The sequence below is a fragment of the Fulmarus glacialis genome, unplaced genomic scaffold, assembly GCF_000690835.1.
Source record: "Fulmarus glacialis isolate BGI_N327 unplaced genomic scaffold, ASM69083v1 scaffold11792, whole genome shotgun sequence".
Classification (NCBI taxonomy): domain Eukaryota; kingdom Metazoa; phylum Chordata; class Aves; order Procellariiformes; family Procellariidae; genus Fulmarus; species Fulmarus glacialis.
In genome coordinates, this window is record NW_009197201.1 from 59,367 (window position 1) to 79,216 (window position 19,850).

General features: G+C 37.2%; 1 protein-coding gene across 1 annotated transcript in view; it reads left to right on the top strand.

Moving 5' to 3' along the window:
• The window catches only part of PDSS2 (prenyl (decaprenyl) diphosphate synthase, subunit 2), a gene marked incomplete at its 3' end in the record, with an annotated part of 56,920 nt that overhangs the window by 28,345 nt on the left and 8,725 nt on the right, over positions 1-19,850 (top strand). Inside the window, exons 3-4 of the mRNA XM_009572458.1 lie at positions 698-896; positions 18,119-18,193. Coding sequence (XP_009570753.1) covers positions 698-896; positions 18,119-18,193 — 274 coding nt within the window. The remainder of the gene's footprint in view (positions 1-697; positions 897-18,118; positions 18,194-19,850) is intronic.

Below are 19,850 nucleotides of genomic sequence, written 5' to 3' on the forward strand. Positions count from 1 at the left end.
GTGTCTTGTTATTAATTTAACTCTAATTTGAGCAGCCATTGACTGCAGCATTCTTACGGTGTTCAGATCGGCTTGCTTGCGACTCCCCTGCTGATACATCCTTTGTTCCTTCCCATCAGTACTTTCTGCTTGGCATTTTCTTCATGTCAGTGTCCCTCAAGCTTCTAGAAGTCAAAACAAAAAAAGAAAGCACCATGGGACTGTATTGTTATTAATTTAACTCTAATTTGAGCAGCCATTGACTGCAGCATTCTTACGGTGTTCAGATCGGCTTGCTTGCGACTCCCCTGCTGATACATCCTTTGTTCCTTCCCATCAGTACTTTCTGCTTGGCATTTTCTTCATGTCAGTGTCCCTCAAGCTTCTAGAAGTCAAAACAAAAAAAGAAAGCACCATGGGACTGTATTGATTACTTAGGGGTTTTTTTGCGAAAGATTTCTAACAAAGGACAGCGTTCCTCCAAATGGAACCTGTGGTACCCGCGGCTTACCTGGAAATACTTAGAGGCCTGATGAGATACTTCTCTCGGCTTAACACTTGCCGATTGTGGCTTCTAGAGGTAAATAGAACAGCTACACGATAATTAATAAAATATCTGTTTAGTACATAGCATGACCTGTGAGGGTTTTTTTTCCCCTAAGAATCTATATTTTTATTCATGGCATCAAAAATAATTGTTCTTTTTCTTTGCTTTCAGTCAACGAAGTCTGGCTGAGATTACGGAACTGATCCACACTGCCTTTCTGGTGCATCGTGGCATAGTAAATATTGGTGAGCTCAAGTCATGCGATGGCCCGCTGAAGGATATGCAGTTTGGAAATAAAATGGCTGTTTTGAGTGGAGATTTTCTTCTAGCAAATGCTTGCACAAGCCTTGCGCAGTTACAGAATACCAAGGTAAAAAGAAAAAAATTCTTCTACTGCTGGAGCAAGTAACTATTAGTGAGCCTTCCAAAAGAGAGGTCCTTTAAAAAATCAGCATTTACGATATGTATGTATACATGGAGCATCCTTTAAAAATCAGCATACTTACATTGTAGTTGTAGATGGATTGACAGGGCTGCTGCTGCTGTGAAATGTTTACCACTGTCCTATAGAATTACTGTGGTGAGGCCTTTAGTACACATTCTGAAGCAATGTAGCCACAGGTAGTAATGGATGAGTGGTTAATTTGGTGAATTTAACGTATATGCAGTGGCATCCTCATGACATGATGGAATACAACACCTCTGGCAGACTGCCAGCTGAAGACATGTTTGGTTTGTTATTTTGTTTTACCGTGTTCTTTGTGAAAGGTTTGTCTGTCTTAAGGAATTCTTGGGGGAAAAGGCTTCATTTCTTTGTCTATACAGCACTCAGGTGACTTTTTATTCTTAATGAAATTATTTTGTTAGGCATTTGGATGCCCCTGAGTATTGGATTGCCCTATTAACAGTACAGTGGATGTACTGGCTTCTAAAACGCAGCTGCAATCCAGCTGCTCAGCCAAACTGTTTGAAACTTTACAGGGAAATGTTTTTCATGACAAATGAATTGTATATACGTGTGATCTTAGAAAATGAGACTGATGGAGACCTTAAGAGATCATCTCTGTAGTCGGTTGTTCTTTTCCCCAGACAGGATCAGCTACACCAAATCATTCTTGACATGTGTTTGTCTAGATTGTTCTTAAAACCTTCCGTGGTGGAGAGAGATTCCTGGGCATCCCTGTGCCATCTATTGTAACACCTGACTATGTGTATGGCTGTGCGTGACTATGTGTGTGCCATTCCAGTGGAAACAGAGAGCAATTCTTCTTTGCAGGGGTACTTTTTATATGTCTGAAGATTGCTGCCATATCGTAATGTAAAATAAACATTTGTCACACGTGCAATTGTCAATAATCGACATAGTTTTAATCCTGAGCTGAAGGAGTCTATTGTTTTTAGATTCTCATCTAAAGCTCCTCGTGATGGTATTTGAGTATTTCTGTACTGCTTTGATCATAAGTGTGACAGTTTCTCTCAAAAGTGGTGTCATCTTGTAACACGGAGCTGAGATTCAGGAGAAGAGACAGAAAATTAGATGTCAATCTGCTGGAATAGTGGGTTAAGCCATTATGGTGGTAACTGGTAGTAAGTATTAAAAAAAAATTTTAAATAATGCAAAATTTTAGTCATACCATAACCAAAATGGGGTGCAATTGATTTCACTAATTATTGTTGATTTGTATCCATTCTTTTTTTTTTTTAGTACTTAGTAAGATTCTCAAGACAGACCAAAGGATTTAACCCTACATCAATTTTTTGTTTCAACATAAGAGGAAACTGTTATAAAATGTAGCACCTATTACTTTGCATTTAGTACATCATTAAGTATTGCAGCAGCAATGGATAATCCCTGAAGACTTGCCAGGAAACAAGCCTACAGTGAAATGAAGCACAAGTGCAAAGAAATACTTTTTTTTTTTTTCTTTCTTTCCTTTTTTTTTAAGCAATCATTATACTGCATGTCGGAAAATTCTGCCAAAACATTTTAGCACTTTTTTTCATTTTTCTGACATCTAAATACTTTCATAGCTTCTACATACGATAAGTGGGATGCCATTATGGAAACTGATTGACTTAGTAAATTATTCTTTTTCATACGTCTAACCCTACTAGCAAAGTTAGAAAAATTGAAGTACAAGCTATAGAAATCTCTTGACAGGTGCAATGATTTAAACATACTGTATTTATTCTTTTGTAAATGATGAATTTTCAAATCTGGCATCTGTTTTTCAGCAGTGTGAAATAACTGTGACTTTTTTCCTTCATAATGTTTTGTTTTCTTTGATGTACAGAGTAAAAATCACAGTACCGCTTTTTTGCTGGCATTTATTTGGTAGCTCAGCAAATTGTCTAGTGAAGTGAGCAGCATTGTATTGTACATGGTACTGACCATGGTAGGCTGTAACCTCTATAGACATGCCTAGCTGTTGTATAGACTAGAATTTAAACTAAAGGGGTTTTTAACATTAGCTGAAACCACTGTTACCACGATAATTTTATTGTGCTGTTAAATTCTTGTCTAAGCTGGTGTATGATGCATTTATCTCTGTGCTTCTCTCGGGGCTGACAATTAGATGTGAAATTCTGTAGTCGTAATGAAATGCAGAGCTATTTCGTAATTGCCAAGGGTAAAATTAGCAAAGTCAATTATTTTCCCTTAGGCTTTTCCCTGTAGATATTAAAAGGCTGCAAGGTAATTGCCTTAGGTAACACTTTGATTTTTAAATAACATTAAATATAGGAATTGTTGTTGTTAATTCGTAATAATTTTCCTCTTCTTGCTACTGTCGTAGAATATAACTGTAATGATGTTAACAAGATTCAAGACTCAGGGTTTGTGGTTTTGGGGGTTTCTTTTAAACTACTGCTCATGCTTCTCATATGTTTGCTCAAGTTATGCAAAAGAAGGATTTGGGGGGTGTTTGTTTGGCTTGGTTTGGTTTTTTAATATCTGAGGTACAAGGGCTCAAGATTTCTTGAAATGTCAGTTAGGAAGCCTCCTGTAAGATAAATTCTGCTGTTGTGCTATTATAGTCATCTAAAATTTTTTTTTTTGAACACACAATAATGCAGAAGAAAGCATTGTCATTTTCTACTTTGTGAAATTATGAGACATTAATTATGATTACAAAGTTGATATTGACTGAGGCTTAAAGTACTGAAGGGCAGATGCAACTGCATGCTACATTTTTGTAGTCACGGCAAAGTTCTACATTTATTCAGATAATAAAAAATGTTTAAAATGAACAGTAATTTCTTCAAAAAACTTTTACAGCTACAAAGCATTAGATTGATTAGATCACATGTATTTACAATTCTTTTGTACATTCGTGTTAACTTTTTGGTCACCTTATATAAACTATCCTTTTTTTTGGTCTACTTTGTATTTTGGATGGTGACTTTTCTTGACCTGCTGATTGCGGTGATAAATTATGTTATTGATTGAAGATAATATGGATATAACCTTACTTCAGAACTGCATCCTGTAGTAGATCGGACATTGCTAATCCATGGATTTTAGAACAGAATTGAACCCCAAGAGGAATTGGATTGGGATTGGATCTTTTAGTAGTTGGTATATCAGCGGTGGGTATAGGAATGGTGAAGCTTTGACAAGGAAGACCATGGTTGGTTTTTGCTGCTTAAATAAGAACACTGTAATGCCTGGTAATGTGCTGATTTATTGGGTTGGGGTGTGTTTATATGGGATGAGGGGGTTATTTTGATGGGTTTTCTCATTGTGAGGTTGCAGTGTTTTGATACTAGGATTGTGATAAGATATTTGTAAAAGTCACCATAAACATGTATATGTGGGAGAGATGGAAAAGTAAATGATGCTTGCTTAACAAAATAAGGTACCTCCCAACAATCTTGTGGGATATGTGACTATATGCAGTTTTAAATAAATATGTGAATAAATTATTAAGAAGTGTAAAAGGATATGCTTAAGGGTTGATTCTTTGTTGCCATCTGAATCATAGAATCATAGAATCATTAAGGTTGGAAAAGACCTCTAAGATCATCAAGTCTAACCGTCAACCCAACACTATCATGCCCACTAAACCATGTTCCTAAGCGCCTCATCTACACATCTTTTAAATACTTCCAGGGATGGTGACTCCACCACTTCCCTGGCCAGCCTGTTCCAAGGCCTGACCACTCTTTCAGTAAAGAAGTTTTTCCTGATGTCCAGTCTAAACCTTCCCTGGCGCAACTTGAGGCCATTTCCTCTTGTCCTATCGCTTGTTACTTGGGAGAAGAGACCAACCCCCACCTCGCTACAACCTCCTTTCAGGTAGTTGTAGAGCGCGATGAGGTCTCCCCTCAGCCTCCTCTTCTCCAGGCTAAACAGTCCCTGTTCCCTCAGCCGCTCCTCATAAGACTTGTGCTCCAGACCCTTCACCAGCTTCGTTGCCCTTCTCTGGACATGCTCCAGCACCTCCATGTCCTTCTTGGAGTGAGGGGCCCAAAACTGAACACAGTATAGGTAATATATCTTTAACAGGTAATATATATAAGGTAATATATAAGGTAATATATCAGTTAATATATCTTTAACATTTGTTATCTCGCTTTGCCTAGCCAAGGATGTGGGGGTGAAACTGCTAACAGCAAGTTTTTTTGCATGGAAGTGCTTCTTTGACTCTGGTAGCAGAAAGTATTAGTTTTGTCTTTGATTTCTGCTTAAGTACCCTTCACTTTTAATATTTTTAGGGTGGCATTCAGATGCAAACATAGCAAAAGTAACAAGCATTAATTGGCATTTTTGTCACCTGTCAGCCAGATACGTGATATGGACATTTTAACACAAGTGATGTGTGAATATTGACCACAATATTATCAAATAATATGCTTTTTCAGAGTATATCACAGATAAGCTGGAACAAATCTCTTGCAGCATTAAAGCTGGAGCTTCCTAGAGCATCTGAATCATCAGTTGTCTTATGAGACTATGGAGAGGATGCATAAAAGATGTAATTGTGACCAGTTTTGATCCTCCCACACTCTGAAGACAGTGATACGTAAAACTTCAGAAGGATGAAATGATGCATTTTAGTGCAATGCCTACTGTAATGTGCTGGTGACTAAAGAAAACGATAAAATAATCTGTAAATTCATTGCTTGCAACTCTATAAACTGATAGGAAGGCATCCCTTTGTAGTTAAAAAAAAAGACACAAACAAACCAACCAACCAAAACACCAAAAAACAACATATCCAAAACAAAAAATAAAAACCCCCAAAAAAGAAAGGGGGGAAAAAACAAAAGCCTAGCGCAAAAACCTGAAATACATGTAATGGTAGTGTTCTCTGTAATTCTTACTGAAATCTTAAGAATGACTCTCTTTTTCCCACTATAATTCAGTGAGCTCGTGTTGGAATGATTAAACTGTTCACAGAAGCACTTCAAAATCTACAGCCTGAAAGCTTGGAATTGAATTTAAGAACCTTGTCTGTCAATGCAGAGCTCTGCCAGAAGACCACATTATAGAGCATTGTTTTATTAAGCATTATTTGTTTATAAATAAACAATAGCACAGATGTAGTACTTACATAGTGGATGCATTTCCTTATGTTAAGTTTATGTATTCCTAAAGGCATAAATGTGTTGTTGACAAAATAGGCCTTGTGTTTGCATAAACATCAACAAGTTATTCATGTAAGTCTTCCTATTGCAACAATCTGAATGTACACTGTGATTCTTAAAAGAATTGCTTATCCTGAACTATGGTTTCTCCTTCTGTAGCATCAGTTGTGGTCCTATGGGGAAGGCTCAGTTCTGAACTTGAGGAACTTGGTTCCTTGCTGACCAGTGAAGGATATGGAGAGTGTCCCCTTTCTGGAATTATGCCAGTTGCTCTTTTGATGTAAATTGATATTTTTAAGAATTGACAAACAAGTCAGCTAGAATCTACAGTTATAATTTTTAAATAACTTTTAAGAAAGGTAGTACTTGTATCAGGCTTTTTCTTTTCCTGAATGATGTCAAGAGAAGAATATAAACTTTTCAAAAAATATTTTAAGTATTAAAATAGTGAAAAATCATGGATTGGCTAAAGAAATGATTCCGAGGATCAGTGGCAGTTTTCCGGTCCTCTCTTCAAAACTGAAAACTTATTCTAAAGAACATGAAGAGTGCATACCATCAAGAATCCTATAAGAAATATCCTTTTTAAAAGGAAATGGCTTGTTGGCTATGTAAAGGCAGCCATTAGCGGCCACTGACTTGTAATAGGTCCAAATTACTGTCCCTCAGAACAGTGCTTTTCATTTTGTTTGGGTGAGTAGAAGGTGCTTCTTGGTAAATGCAGTTGTGACATGAGTTATTTTCAGAGCAATGAAAGTTTTTTTGAAAGACCTATTCTTCATTGTTTTCTCTGTTGGAAAATCTTAACCGTAAATACTCTGCTATATTTAACATAAAATAAACAATTACCCTTAATCTGAATTTTCCTTCTGAGATTCAGTAGCTGTATTGAGAAGGCAGGATGGAAAAATCATGGAGGAAAGGTGAGAACCAGAAGTAATGTGTTTGCTCCCAGTTACATTGTTAAAATAGAAAACTGAAGCTGATAAAACCATTTTCAAATTGTGTATATGCTTTCAATTATTCTTAATTCTTCACCTCTGCTCACTTACCTACGTCCTTTTTCTTCCCTGATACAAACTGCTGTTAGAGATGAGTACCTTAAAAATTATCAGCTCACAGAGCTGCTAGATCACACTGAGGCATTAATTTGGTAAGAAACAGAGATCAGATTGGATTAAGAGACCCAGGTTATAAAGTTTGATAGTGAAGTTGAGTTCTTGAGAGAAAAAAAAATGAAGAAAAACAACCTTCAAAATTTTTTCTAGAGAACAGGATAAAGAGCTCTTCTGAAATACGTTATTTTGTCTGTCTTGCTGTACCTTCCACTGAGGCACTGTCTGATGGTGACGTACTGGACTAGATAGGGAGTAGGATAGTATCTATATTGCTGAGTATTTTTATTCTAGTTTAGTATTTTAGAGTGCCACGGGGGCGTGTCTCAAAACCAGACACTACTGAAAAATACAGATAAGTTGAAAGAGCTCTGAAATGATTTATGGAAAAGTACACTTAAGGAACAGTGTTTTATCTGGGAAATGGGGGAGAAGAAAACCAAGCAAGAATTGTAATGTTTTTCAACCTTTAACCTAATGTGGGATGACATAAGATAACATAGCCATCATGATTGCATTATTACAGAATAAAGCTCTTCTTTGGGCAACCCTAAATAAGAAGTTCAGTATCTTAAAATATTGAGAAACGTACTCAATATTGGCATACAACTTAGCATAGACTTTATTGGAGAATGCAAACACACTTTCAGTACTGAGAAATACGTCGTTATGATTCATACATAATTATGAATAAATTCTTAAGAAAACTGTTATTTGTTTTAATAGTTATTTTTAGGGTGCACCAAAACTTACTAATTTGCATCCACTTCTGAGAGGTAAATTTGGTCTTAGTTTACCTTAAAGTAAAACATAAAAGAAATTGTAATTGTAATTCAAACAAGCTTTATGTCCATTTAATGGACATGTATCGTTTTTTCTGCCCAATGTTCTCAAAGACTGGATTTCTTTACTAAAGTTTTTGGTTTTTTTTACTAAGATTTCTTTACTAAAGTTCTGTTGACAGTCATGTGAAGTTCCTTTGGTAGCAAAAAGGCACTCTTTGTAATAGTTGATGAAAGTATTTAAGCGTTAGGGGAAAAAAAAAAAACCCTGTATATTAGAGATAAAAGGTGAAAATCTATCAGAATCAGTACTTGCTATTCAAATTTTTCCCACGCTACTGCCTTAAAACTTTTGTCTAGCAAAAAAGCTGTTATTAGAGGTAACAGTTCTTGTGGTGGTGATGATGATAAAATTGTAGAATGATGCTAGTGAATCTCCGAATTACTGCATTGTGCTCTTCCCATTGCCCCTTTCCGTGCTTGTGTCAGCAGAACAGTTCTTAGCAAGTGCATCATTTGCCTTTGTTTTCAACAAGTAAATTTATAGCCCCTAAAATAACTCGTGAGCAAATGAAGCATTCAGTTTTCTGAATCTTTTACAGATTTTTTTTTTTATTTCACTTTTGCTGTCTATAACCGGCAATATAATGAAATATTTGTAAAATTTCATTACCTTAATGGCTGTGGTTATATGTTCGAAAAGTAATTTTTTGGAGAAGTTAAATTAGAGTATTAGGTGACACAGTTTATTAACGTATTAATTTAATTGAAATTATAAAAATTAGACTTAATCTGTAATTGTGGTAATGGGTTGGAAACACTCTTCTTTTTGATCTGTAAGAGTTCTATTGCATTGCAGTGAATGTCAGCTTTGAGATTACAACCGCTTAACTTTGTTTTGATTCTTAATCAGTGCATTCCTCAAATAGGTCTATCCTTTACCTTAGCGGCCTTTTGCACCTGTACTGGTTTTTAAAGCTAATGCTTATGTTAAGCTTTCCCAAAGCTAGACTCCACTGGGGTAGTATAGGTCTGTATTGAAAGAGTTTATTTTGCTGTGGTTGTTGGCCATGGCAGTGCTGGAAAATTTTATGTTTAGATTTCAGTCTGTTTTCTGTCTTCCCACTTCTGCATGAAAAAAAAGTTCTAAAAAAAAGAAAAAAAAGAAAAAAGAGTGATTTCTGCCACTTCCCTTATGGACATGTATGACTTACAAACAGTGCCTTGTAGCAGATTGACTGCTGCAGAACATGGAAGGGCTGAGGTTGAGACTGATATCAAAATACATAGTCATAAGTATCACTGTGAATCATCAAGTCTAAGATTAAAGCTCTTTCCCAAAAATATACTGCAATAATATTTTTAAAGCATTGAGGCATGGAGCTATCAAGGACAGAATTGTGAGTGTTTGAAATTCTGTCTCAATGCTACGTTGACTGAACAAGTAACAGTCTCAGGAAAAAGTTATCCACTCAGTTGAATTTTCAATAGAATACTAAAGATTTTCATACTGGTTCGCACAGTAGTCCGTTTAATGTTCTTGCCTCCAAATCATCTTACTAACAATTTCCTCAACTTGCATCTGAATTTGTCTTCCTCATAGTAGCAGTTGGACACGTCTTTCTGCTTCTCTGGTCTGCCCAGGAAACCAAAGTCAAAGTTTACTACTTGAGTTCCTGAACCGAATACCTGTCATTATTCCAGATAAATATTGTCCTCCGCAGAGGTAAAGCACACAGCTACTTCTAACACGTGGTTAAGTAGTTCTTTTTCTGATAGAACTACTGTATGCCTCATTCTAATTAACAGAATGGTCTGGAAAATACTAATATGCTATCTATACATGAAAGAGAGAGGGCTTTTCAGAGGTGACTCTTGAGCATCAGTGAAGAAAACTAATTTGAAGAAACCGAAGAAAAAGCTGATTCTGTTGAGAGGAAAGTCAGAGATCATCCAAGATCTCAAGATAATCGCTATACCTGGGAAATGTGTTCTGGATAGTTGGGGTAGCAGTGTCTGTCCCTCTGTTGTTTGCTATGTTAATGTATGACACTGAATTGGCAGCTGTCTAGTGGTGAAGACAAATGGTTTAGGAGTCAAAAATATTTGCAGGCTTTGATATACATATATATATATGCATATCATGTGTATGTGTGTAAATATATAAAAATCAATTTTATTGAATGTTAAGGCCAAATTATGGAAGAAAGGTTCTTATTGTATTTTTTTTAAAAGAAGAAATTGCCTTTCAAAGATTTGAGGCAAACATTAAAAAGTGGCTCAGTTTGATATTTCTTTAACTGTTAACAAGGAACTGTATCCAAGATGTTGATGTCTGCCAGAATATGTAGGAAATGGATATTCAAAAGAAAACAAAATCTATTCTAAGAAATTGAAGTAATGAAAACTTGTGGGTACGTGATGTTTTATTCTGCATGAGATCCACACTGTGAGAAAGAACTCTCAAGAGCCAGCAGTTCTGCTACTTCATTCACCACCTACTTAGAATAGGTATTGCCACTGTCCGGGTTTCTTAAAGTAGAGATGTTCATTACAGCTCTTTTTTTTCACAGCCATAAATAATCATCATGGGGGAATTCATTGCTAAATAGCTTTCGCTCATACACAAATTTTAAAATGAAAATGGATTTTCATAAAATTGTGGAAAGTGATGTCCTCCATGAGCAATATTTGCGATGCCAACTTAATTCTTTTTATAGCTGAAGCAGTGGAAGATCACAAGTGCTGTTTTCTTGGCTTTATTTAAAGTCTGTTTCTTAAACATAATAAGATTCATATTGAGGAGTGCGTAGTAGCGTAAAAAGCAATCAAATCTGTTGCTGGTGAAATACTGTCTTAACAATATTATCTCAAACAGCCTTTTTTTTTTTTTTCTGAGTGAGGATTTAATACATATTAACATCCATCTTTGGATGGGTGGGATCTTAGGACATATTTGGTTCTAGAGGTGGACTTTCATGACAAGATGGTTAATAAACAATTCTGCAGAAGGACTGGAGATCACAGGGGTTAGTGTATAGTCAGCTGTCCACCTGGAATACAACTTCAACAGAGAATACACTTTTTAAAAGTGAAAATAGATTTTTGTGATGATTCAGTTGCAATTCAAAGCTGTTAGCAATAGTGATAAGAATCTAAAATTTGTCTGTATGGCCTTTCTTAGTCTCCCAAGAACTTAACTATTTGTAGAAGGGAAATCTGTTCCCAGTACAATCAGTAAACTGAACCCTTCCCTAAGAGAGTATTTTGCACCAGCTTTGTAGCCTTGGTTTTATTATTTCAAAGAGGAGAAAAACTTTTATTACTGGTGCTGCAGATGTGAGTATGCAAAATCAGCTGTGGTTCTCCTCCACCTGCTGCTAGTATGACAGAATGGTTGAGGTTGGAAGGGACCTCTTGAGATCATCTAGTCCAAGCCCCCTGCTCAAGCAGGGTCAGCTAGAGCAGGTTGCCCAGGACCATGTCCAGGCGGCTTTTAAATATCTCCACAGATGGAGACTTCACAACCCCTTTGGGGAACCTGTTCCATTGTTTGATGCCCTCACAGTAAAGTGTTTTCATGTGTCCAGATGGAATTTCATGTTTTAATTTGTGCCCATTGCCTCATCCTATTAGTGGGCACCGCTGAGAAAAATTTGGCTCCCTCTTCTTTATTCATTCCCAGCAAGTGTTCATACACATTGTACTACTAGGAGAGGTTAAAAATATATATCTTGTAAATAGGGTGATAGATTATGTATCCTCCCCTCTTTTTGCACTGCGGTAAAGCTCATCTTTAAGATGAACCTTCCTAGGGTGAAATTTTTAGTAGAAGTGCTTTACAGCTGGAGTGGCTTCAGTGCAATAATACAGTAGAGTGCATAAAATTATAGGAATTATGTAGATGAGTTAATTGTATTTTTAAACAAAACGCTGAGGTATTTGATGTCTTGTTGGCTAGCAAGAAGATTGAATCTTTGGATGGACTGGAAGTGGTGGTTAATATTAGTGTTTTGAAATTTAGCAGCATTTCACTTGGAGTCTAGAATCTGATTGCTGTTACTCCTGGTACAGGGGACTGTTGATTTGCTGGTTTAACAAACATCTGCAGCTTCATTTAGTTGATTCCATCTGTCAGATGCTAAATGATATTACTTCTGATTCACACTTATGCAGATACAGTCTATGCAAAATAGTTAATACCACTTGCAGGTATAATTTCTGTCAACTTGGGGCTGATTTTTTTAAAATTCAGTTTAATCCACAATTCATTTGTGAACATACCCCAGTTCAACGGTTGTCTGCACCAGCATGACTGGAAATAGTGTTTTATAGCCATGCTCTCCTGTGTCATTTATTGATGAGGTGGGTTTTGTAGCTACAGAGCCCTGTAGTCACGATACCTTATTTGTTCACTGTTTTATATAAAAGAAAAATAAACAATGAAATTATCAGGTCCAAAAGGGTCAGGCTGAAGAAATCACATACTTCTCTAACCTGAGTCACTCATCAACAGTTGGTTGAGTGCTTCAGTGCAAGGATCTGCTTCATTGGAACTACAAAGATACTAATCCACTGTACAAAGTACCATGTGGAGGTAAAGAAGGGAAAACTATTTTTCTTCTCTTGGTTGTGTTATCGTTAAGGAAAATGACTGAATTATGCACTAAAAGTCTTTATACTAATGAAAACCCCTTCTGTGGATAGTGTTGCATCAGCATAAAAAGAGCAACTTAACACTGTTGAAAATCTTTAAGATAGACTGACCTTAAGGTAGGTATTTGACAATACTAACAATATTCAAATTGACTGCAGCTGATTATTTTGGAGAGATTTATGTCTAGGATGTACCTTTTTATCAAGCAGTGGGTTTGGGTGATGTGTTTACATTGCATATTGTGTTTTGCTACTAATTCATCATTAACAGAGTGAAGAAAACCATAAATGTGTTTTGCAAGAGCATTTAAAACCTGCTAGAAAGCAAATAACTGTGAGAAGTCCTTTCTGTGTGTTTCAACCGAGAGAGGCACAGCTTCAAAAAAATAGTAAGGCTCAGGATTTTAAATAGTAAATCCAATAGGATCCAATAATCATTACATTAAAAAAAATTCTGTAGACTGGCACACTTAGTTACCTGTATGACTAATGATGTTTGAGGAGATTACCTGGAAAGAAAATTGAATTCCAGTGTTCTTGGAACTCCTTAGAGTTTTTGTTCCCTTTTTTTTTAAGGTATTATTGAACAATCAAAATACAATTTCAGCTGTTTACTGAGTTTCATCTTTAGCTTCCTAGTGTTGCAATGTTTCTGTGTCAAATGCAGGAGAATATTTAATAACTTTCCATGGAATTTTTAAGTGTGGAAATATTTCCAAAAATTAACACTTGTTGGGGGGAAGGAGGGGAGAGTCAAATGCAAGTTGAAGGAACTTTTATCTGTATATTTAATGTTTCCTGACTATCTAATTTTCTTCTTTACTTCTATAGAGAAGTCTTGCTACATTTTCAAGTCTATGCATCAGCAGCAAGGAGTAGGGTCTGTCATAGCAGGTGTGTGAGGAAAGGATATTGTTTCAAGACGAGCAGTCCGAAGAGACAGAAAGAGAAAGACTAAGAAAGGAAGGAATTACTTCTTGAAAGGAATTTGGCAAAGCTAAGGAAGTTTGTCAAATAGAAATCAGGAAGGATGAGGAACAAAGATATATCCATCGCTGTGTTCTTCCTAGTGCTGTTTCCCATCTTCCTGCAGGAGCTTCATCCTTTCCCCGATGTTCCCCTTGAAAATATCCAGTAGAGTCTGGAGAGACACTGTGTTATTACTCTGAAATAGGGTGGTCTGTGTAATCAATTCCATTTCAGCTGCTGAATTTAAAATAAAACGACCACACATTGAATGGAGCTCAAATTCATTCCTTTTTTTAAACTAGAATGAAAAACAGGAAAAAATACATATGCAGAGTTATGTTGCAGTGAACTTTAAACAAAATATTTCGAAGACAAGTAAAGGGAACGAAGTGCTTCAGTTGCTAAACTGATGGCAGCAATGTCTTCTTTTCATCCAGGGTGTTTAGAAATCTCGTGAAGGATGAGTGAAGCCCAGAATCCATTCTTTTTACTGTGCTTGAAGGAGTCTGAATTGTATCTTCTATCTTCGAAGAAAGTGTTCTACGAAAATGTCTTATATTCTGTGACTTCCCTGCGGTCCTTCTAGCTTGAAAGTTTCACTTTAATTAAAATACATGGCTGTTTTTTATAGACAGAGCTGGATTTCCCAGGGCAGTCAACTGCAGGCAAGAACCGGGCTGCTGTACCCATGACAGTGAACGCATGGCCCTATTCTATGTCATGTGGGCTGAATGTTTTGCGAGTTCTGAACCCTGAATTTATCTTATAGATGGGTCCTAAGTAAACTACCTGAAAGATTTAGTCTGAGTTCAGGAAAAGGAGGGAGGAAGTGTGGATGGTTGAACGTCCTGAGTAATTTTCTCAACCACTAAGAAAATTACTACTGCTTTGTTTTATTTCTTCCATCAATATTTAGAAAATCTGAGCTTGAGAAACTAGAGTCAAAGTAAATTTAAAGAACCTTGAAGGGCTAAAGCTGTGCATTTTTGACAAATAAGTTACTATACCAGAAAAGAGCAAATTAAGTTTCACCAGGCTTCTGATCTTCAAGCCTACAGAGCTCTTCTGGCATTGAAACGTACCACAGGCTTCTGGACTATTTCATATTTGCATAAATTGGAGAGGTCAGAGCTCTATCTTGCTATAGAATCAGGCATCAGATGCTTGTGTCCAGAATTTACATCATGTTATACACTTAGTCTGCCTAAATAGTAGGAAAGATTTTAGCTTTAATGATCCATTTCTTTTCCCCATGTTCATCATAAATTGATGGCCTTTGTGTTGATCTTTTAAAAACGGAAGACATCGCATCTCTACAAAAGGTGTTGAAGTAATACCTCATTAGGAAAAAAACAAAACAAAACAAAAACCACAAACCAAACCCTGGCAGAACTGTTGCAGAACATGTGTTTAAAGGGCGTGAGATTATTTGCATGTGCACTTGTCACCTATGAGGAACAGGTCATCCCCTGGGCTGCTCCTAGCCCTGCGGACACTCCGGGGGAGCAGAAAACAGCGCTTTGGAAGATGCTGATGCAGAGTGGAAAATGAAAAATAGAGTGGAAGTTTGTTTTCTCTCAATCTGACGTTACTCCTGCTCATCTCGAGTACCTGAGAGGGACCAAGCTTCTCAAAAAATGTGTAGAGGAGTGGAAAAACAGTGGGAAGAGAGATTATGAATAGGCTGCCTTTGGTCTCAAGACGCTGCTGTTTTCAAGCACTAATTCTGGCAGTTCTTTCTTCCCTTTCCCTGTCTTTGAACTTGTTTAAAATGGAACTCAGTCTTCAAATGAGAAGAGAAGAAAAGCAATTGGGAGCCCTTGGTTTTTCATCTACCTCTCCTGCTCTTCAAACTTGCTTATCAGAAACATCAGCGAGTGGAACAGGGCACTGGTCAGGCAGAAGGGCACCCATCAGAATAGAGACGGCTTGGATACTGTTTTCTGCTCTTCCACTGGCATGCTGCATGATTTTGGGGAAAATCAGTTCCCCGTCACTGTTTTCCCCTTATACAAAACAGGAAGGAATAAATTTTACAGGGGATGTTGATTGCTTTCAAATTTTCTGATGAAAAGCGCTGCATAAGAACTAGTCAGTGTATCATTGACTGCATGAATACTACTGAGTCGGTAATAATTTTTCTTCCTCTATGTCAGTTTGGGATACAGAGGAAAATTACCTGGTTTCCTCATTTTTCATTGCTTTCCGCAATGCTCAGGACCCCAGGCCACTGATGTTATGCAGCAGATGCTTTTCATAGATCGGATTAAGGGTTGATGAAGTAACAGAGCCTCATGCAAGCATCCCACTGTGCTCTTGAAACTGGAATTTCATTCCTGATAGTGATCTGTATGGCCTTGCATTTACCTTAGAAAAACATTATTAAAAAAAAAAAGGGGGGAGATATTTGGAAAGAAGGGAGGTAATATTAATACTAAATTCTCGCTAACATATAGTGTTCAATATGTCACTAAAGGCCTAATGGTATTTAATATATGGATTCTTCTAAATAGTGGATGTGTAATTCTCCTAAGATGTTTTATAACCTATAAGAGGAAGAGGTACAATTGTTCACAAATGTTTCACTGAGATTGTTTTAAGTCGGTTAAAATTGCCTTGGAGAGTAGAGTTGCACTAAAAAGAGAGAGGAGAGATGGAAAAAAGAAACCCCAAAACAGGGTCCTGCTCAGTGTAGAGTTTCAGACGAGAGAGGAAAAGGTCTAGTTATCCAGAGCCAGATGCATTGTTAAAAGTTCATACTATCACTTTGACATTTAGAGTAGGACTCAGTGTCTTTGTAAATTCCTGTTCGTATTACCAGTGTAGGTCTCTGAGCTCAGACCATTTCACAAACCATAACATTTTTTAGTGAGTGATTGATCTGTATTATGTGTCCTAGCCATCAGAAGAATCTTGGGATGTTGCTTGTATAAACTGTAATACAATCTGATCCTGGGCATTTAGTTACAGACTTTCATAGACCTATTGGCGATACTCAATCCTCCTGGATTTGGTAATAGGGCTTATCTGATACCTTAAAAAAAAAAAAAAGATGGGGGGGAGGGGGAGAAGGAAGAAAAAAAAAAAGCCCCTCATTTTCTCTGTTCCTCACTTAAATAACTCAACACATCTGGCAACACTAGTGATCATTGTCCTTTCAGTTCCTCTGCAGCTCATATTGCTACAATATTTCTTCGGTATCTAGTTTCCTAAAGGGCAACGTGAGGGGTTTTTTTTTTTGTCTGTTTTTATAAATCTTGCAAATTAACCCATATGCACTGCAAGAAAAAACATGACTTTTAATCAGCACCATTTCTAAAGTTAGCGCTTGCTCTGTGTATATGAATATGTATATCAACCAGTGTTTTAAAAAAAAAGAAAACACACAACCTTTCTGCTAGTACTCAAAAGTAGCATACAAATGTGTTTTTATTATCAAATAAAGTATGCCTAAATGTTAAAATATCTTTCTGTTAGGGATTTTATCATTTGACTTCTTGTCTTCAGTTACAAGAGTGATAAAAATTGAAACTAAATCTTTTAATTCAATAAGAACTACGTTGAATTTTAGGAAGCAAAAAGAGGAATCAGATATAGACTTATATGCATAGGAAATTAAACATTCAAGAAATTAAAACTTTGTGAGCTACTAAAGGGGTAGCCTTAAGGTGTGCTTATTTGAAATGCCTGCATCTAATTTTACAATAAATCCGGGTATTTTGTTCCAATTAAGACAGTTCATGTGCATGACTTTAAATTGTACAGTAGTTCCAGGGAGATTGTGGACTGCTTGTTTTACATTCTGGATCAAGTTCAGATTTTTAGGCTTCGCTTGAATAAAATAAAAAGTCTGAACCCTGAAGATAATACAGATTGATAAATCTGATTTAAACATTCCCGTGTTGCAGACTTTCAGTGTATGTGGTACAGCTGAGCCTCAGGCCATGCACTAAATACATCCACAGTGCATTCCCAGGGCACCCGAATACCAAATGATCACATTTGAAAGGTTACCTTTCTATGGATTCTGACTTTTCTGTATTAGCCACGAAGATTAGAATTTTAACAGCTCCCAATGAGAGGTATTGTGAAGTATTTACTTGGCAGGAAAAAAAACAAAACAAAACAAAGCCCAGATGAGGTACTGTCTCGTATTCATGAACTGGGATTTATTAGTTCTGTGAACGTCCTTGTGAGAATACACTCCATAGTTCACGCTTCAGGAAAAAAAAAAAAGAGTCTTGTTTTTCATTTATATTAACTTAAAACTTTGATAGAAGAGTTACTGTAGTAGAGGTTTTAGCAGAGAGACAGGATCGTGCTTGTGCAGAATATGTCCCAGTAAATCCTGCAGTCTTTCACAACTAGCTTTTTGCAAGGAAAGTTACAACCGTTTTTCTCTCTGGAAATCTGGCAGTAGCTTTGTTAGTAAATTTGGTGACAATTAAAGATGTAAGGCTTTTTCTCCTCTTCTTTTACAGGTTGTGGAACTCATTTCAAGTGCTATTGGTGACTTAGTTCAAGGTATATATTATGAAAACTCAAAATCATCTGAGGTAAGAATCTGAGGTAGTACTGAGGTAAGTAGTTTTACATACCCAAGAAGTTTGGTGATATTGGTGTTTGACTACAGTAAATGTGATGACTTTCTCATCTGTTTAAGAGGAGGAGGGAGAGGGAGGAAGAGAATTAGCTGTAGTCCTGGTGAGTTTCAGCAGTAACATTGTTATGACACCTGAGAACTCTGGAAGTTTCTAGAAATGCTCAAAGAGGGACTATTTTATTTCTGTGAGAGCTTTATAAAATAATATCATGTGTCATTACCAGGAGCTCTAGACATGTCTTACTATGGGCTTTCCAAACACTTCTGGAGGTTTCTAGTCAAGGTTCTGTTACAGGCATTTATTATAATGTTGTCAACATCATTAACACTTTCATGTTAAATCTCTCATTTCCAAGCCTGAAGTTGTTTACAAAATGCTTCATCCCAAACTTATATCGGGTCCTTTCTTCTTCTGAGTGTTCACTTTTTAATAGTATAAACATGAGTTTTGTCCTGAAGCAGTAGGAGTGTAGCACTGCACTCTTCTCCACCTAAAGTCACCGTGCACGCATTGCAGCAGTTGGCATGGGCAAAGACAGCGGCTGCCAGTGTTTCACACCAAACAATCTTATATTTCTTCAAGGGCAATTACGGATGTACTGTGTTACTGTGTGGCAAGAACTGTAATGAAAATTGGTCAAATTAGATCTAGGGTTTTTTTGTCTTTACAGGAATATTTAAGGAAACTTGTAGAGACACTTCTTGAAGTAGGCATGCTTTGGCAGGATGTTGAGGCAGAAAAGAGTTCGTTCTTTCATTTGCTATGACTGTATCTTAACACATGCAAAAAATTGATAATTTAAAGTTGCCATGATCTCTACAGGTTTTATGATAGCAAGTTTTCACTGTATGGGAATGAAAAGCAGTATGTATATATGAATATCTATCTTGAAATCCACTGAGGTAGATAGATTTTCGTATAGTGATGATGTCTCATATGCCTAGTTTGCCTCAGAGACCTGAATCTTAATGTTCAGTAGGTGAAATACTTTGAAGATTGCAGAAATATATGAGTTCATTTATATTTGTTGTGTATTTAGATTGCAGCTCTAGCTTACTATTGCTGTGTTGTAGTATGTAGTAAAATTAATACCTTAGTGGAAGCCCTGAGTTACCGCTGCAGTAGATGCTTGCACTGATGGCTCTGCACCAGCCAAACCACAGTGGGCAAGCGGAGGGTGCCGTCAGCTAACAGCGGCTGGGTCCTGGAGGGTGCTGCTGCACCCAGCGACTCCGCTGGTCAGTACCTGTCTCTCCGGCTCTGCAGCAGCAAAGACATGTTACTAAAACTAACCTTGTTTAAGGCTTTATCCCTCTCGTTTTGATTGAAACCAGTTAGGTAGGAAGCGAATCACGCTGATGAGCTGAGCCCTTCCCTCGGAGAAAGCGAGAGCCTCTAGCAGGAAAGCGGTAATGGCACGCTCGGGAGACGCCTGGGGCCGCGGGCTCGCCGGGCTGCGCACAGAGGACGACGTGCACAGTGTGTCCTCTGGCACCTCTCAGGAGGGGGCCCTGGGTGGAAGCGTGGCAGCAATGCAACGTTGGGAACTTGGCGGTCCTTCTGCACCTGCTGTTCTTTAACCTGTGGATAAAGAGACTGCAGCCTTCGG